The sequence below is a fragment of the Castanea sativa genome, chromosome 12, assembly GCF_040712315.1.
Source record: "Castanea sativa cultivar Marrone di Chiusa Pesio chromosome 12, ASM4071231v1".
NCBI lineage: Eukaryota > Viridiplantae > Streptophyta > Magnoliopsida > Fagales > Fagaceae > Castanea > Castanea sativa.
The window spans coordinates 48,053,651-48,056,694 of NC_134024.1; the positions used below are offsets into that span (position 1 = coordinate 48,053,651).

Consider the following 3,044-nt stretch of genomic DNA (forward strand, 5'->3'; position numbering starts at 1 on the left):
TGTATATTTTGGGTAACATATCTTATTATAGTTGTATGAGGCTTTTTAAAATTAAAATGAATAAAAACCTATTTAAAAAATTGACTACGTCGTAAGAAATATTAAATGGATTAGTCATATTATCAATTGAAAAGGAAATGTTAGCAAGACTTGAATACAAAAAATTAATTAGTAATAGCACATATCAAAAATCAAGAAAAATAGATTTTAAACTTAAAGGAATACGGTATATATTTAAATATAAAAAATACACATCTTAAAGTCAGGCTTTTGGCTTACCCTGTATCCTGTTGTTCTTATAGAAGGAAAAGGTGCAATTTAAGCTAAAGTTTATTGTTGGATTTCACTTGATTTCAAAACTAAACATCACTATTCTAGTCATAGTTGATAATGTACAATCTCATCAGTCCTCCTGGTCAAGATTCCCCCATCCCCAAATTAAATAAAACGTCATAATCCTTCATCATATAAGTGTGGCTTGAGTATTCACAGAACTAATAGAAATTTCCTAAATTTATGAAAACATAACATTGGCGATTATTCTGAAATAAAATAAATATTAGAGAAAATGTAATACCTGGTTCAGGGCCAAAGATCCATTCACCTGTTAAAGTGAAGGGTGTGAGACCTCTATTACGATAGATAAGCCAAAGTCATTCATGAAATACATGAGATTTGAGAAGTGAATCATTTATGGTAACATCTCATCACATGACAATTCTTGAAAAGTTGGGCTACAAAACATGGCTTGGATACATTAATTAATTAATCAATCAGATATATACCTTTAGGCTTTAGCTATACTCTATTTATTTATAAACATTTTTTTAAGTTCATTATAAGTGTATATTTAAAATAAACATAACTATCAAAATCAAAATCTTTACAATTACAAACATACATAAAAATAAACTTAAGGATTTTTTTTTTAAAATATAATTTTTTTCCCTCCCAAGATACAAAAACATTTATTTAGGAATTAGAAGTATCCTTGCACCTCAGTCTATATGACACGGACACGTTTCCATCGTGCACTGCCAAGTGGGGAAGTCTTGGAGTTTTTGTTCTTGTTTTTGTTTTTTTTTTTTTGGAGAAGAAGACAGAAGAATATGTAAAACACATCCAGTTCAAAAAAATATATTAGCAATATATATATATATATATATATATATATATATATATATATATATATTTGCATCAATATTATATAAGCATCATGTGTGAACACAACACAGCCAACAGCGGCAGGTAAACAAAACATGCAAAAAAAGTTTTTCCAAGAAGGTTAGAATGAAAAATAACCTAGTGGTTCGAGGAATTCGAAGCATGTTGGGCACTTGATCACTTTTTCACTACGAATAAGGACCTTGTCGATGCAAACTTTACAATTAGGGCAGTAGAATTCGTGTTTGCCGGGTTTCTTGTAGAGCTTTTCAAGATACAGTTCTGTCTCTGTCTCTTTCAGTTCACTTTCTTCAATTTTGATAGATATATCATTTGCATTTTGGTTCTGAAGTGAGTTCTCGGAAGGTGGTGGATTGTCAACATATGTGTCTTCAGGCTTACACATATCCTCAGCTTCATGGTTAATTTCATTACCATTTTTCAATCCTGGATGTTCATTAGAGAATTCACCTGAAACCACACGCAGCATATAATAAGCCTTTTGTTAGAAGATTATTGAGCTAATTTGCAAAATTATGGTCTGAATAACATAGCTGCCCAAGTATTCAACTAAGTCTACACAGTGCACCAAAGTTCGAATTCTGCTAGCTAGTGGTAAGCTTGTGGGAAAATAAGTTGGGAGAATTTGGTGGTGGGAAGCTTTTGGGGGAGGGGAAATAGTTTTTAAGAGGGATAATTTTTTTTAAGATGTGATAGAATTTTAACTTATGACATTCACTTAATGATAATTGTTTTTATTTCTTATCACCTAGGTTGAGAGATCAATTGATTTTTGGTGCAGACGACAAAAAATTACCAGCTAAGTTTATTGAAACTTGATAAGAGGGGAATCAGGATCCTCTCTATTGGCCTTGAAATGGAAATTTCATGGGTTAGAGTTAGTTTTCATGAATGTAATGATGTATATGGTGCCACCTGATTTAAAATTTTACTATACCAAATAGAGGATAACTGATTTTAAATGATTTGACAATATAATATATCACCCTTAGATTTGTCAATTACCAAGTCTTTAACGTAAAATGGAGTGTACCCTTTTAAAGAGAATGGAGAGTAATGGGGAGAGTTGGATAGAAAAAGACTTACAGAATTGAGTCTAATAAGACCAAACAAACTTAATTTACATTATTGATTTTTTATTAGTTTTAGTAAAAAAATATTTGAATTACAGAAATAAAAATGCAGAGTTTAGACAATATATTTATGCACTTTACTCTATCTGAAGCGATACTAATTACAACCGTGGCCACACCAGGACTTCTTAAGTGCAAATTACTTCCTTTTTTTTTTTTACTATTTTTTTTTATCTGAATGCAAGTTACTTAAAAGATACTAATTTGAAAAAAAAAAGGCATTGCCAGTTTATTGTTGTTTTAGAGTTTGATCTACTTCTATTCAATTAAGAGCATTATTAAAAAAAAAAAAAAAAAAGTTTTATAACTCAATTGGCATTTTCGACTATTTCTAACGAAGATATCTAGGTTCAAAATTACCTCTTTCTTTAGAGAGAGACTTGATTCCACTGTTCTGCTCTGAGGACAAACCACCACCATTACTGCTAGTAGAGCCGTGTTGATATGTTGGAGAGGGCACCTTCCTAGCAAAGCCACTCCCACTTTCATTGCCTCTCACTCCAGCTCCCTCCTCCATTGATCTTTGTGTGCCTGAATTACTAAGAAAGCCTTGTTTCTACGCATCATTGGTGCTATTAATGTCTCACTTTAATAGTCGTCTTTAAGTCAATGGTCTTCTTAAATAAAATATATATCAGTTTCAACTTGAATACCGAACATTTTATAAATGGAGAGTTGGATCGATGGAGTCCATAAAATATTATGCTAGTATGGAAACGTGATCTT

General features: G+C 31.2%; 1 protein-coding gene across 1 annotated transcript in view; it reads right to left on the bottom strand.

The window, feature by feature from the left end:
• The window catches only part of LOC142620811 (uncharacterized), a 7,326-nt gene extending 4,491 nt beyond the window's left edge, over positions 1-2,835 (bottom strand). The window contains exons 1-3 of the mRNA XM_075794118.1: positions 2,679-2,835; positions 1,303-1,635; positions 578-604 (exon numbers count right to left, since the gene is read on the bottom strand). Of these exons, the coding sequence (XP_075650233.1) occupies positions 578-604; positions 1,303-1,635; positions 2,679-2,835 (517 nt within the window). The remainder of the gene's footprint in view (positions 1-577; positions 605-1,302; positions 1,636-2,678) is intronic.
• Positions 2,836-3,044: the final 209 nt, after the last annotated feature.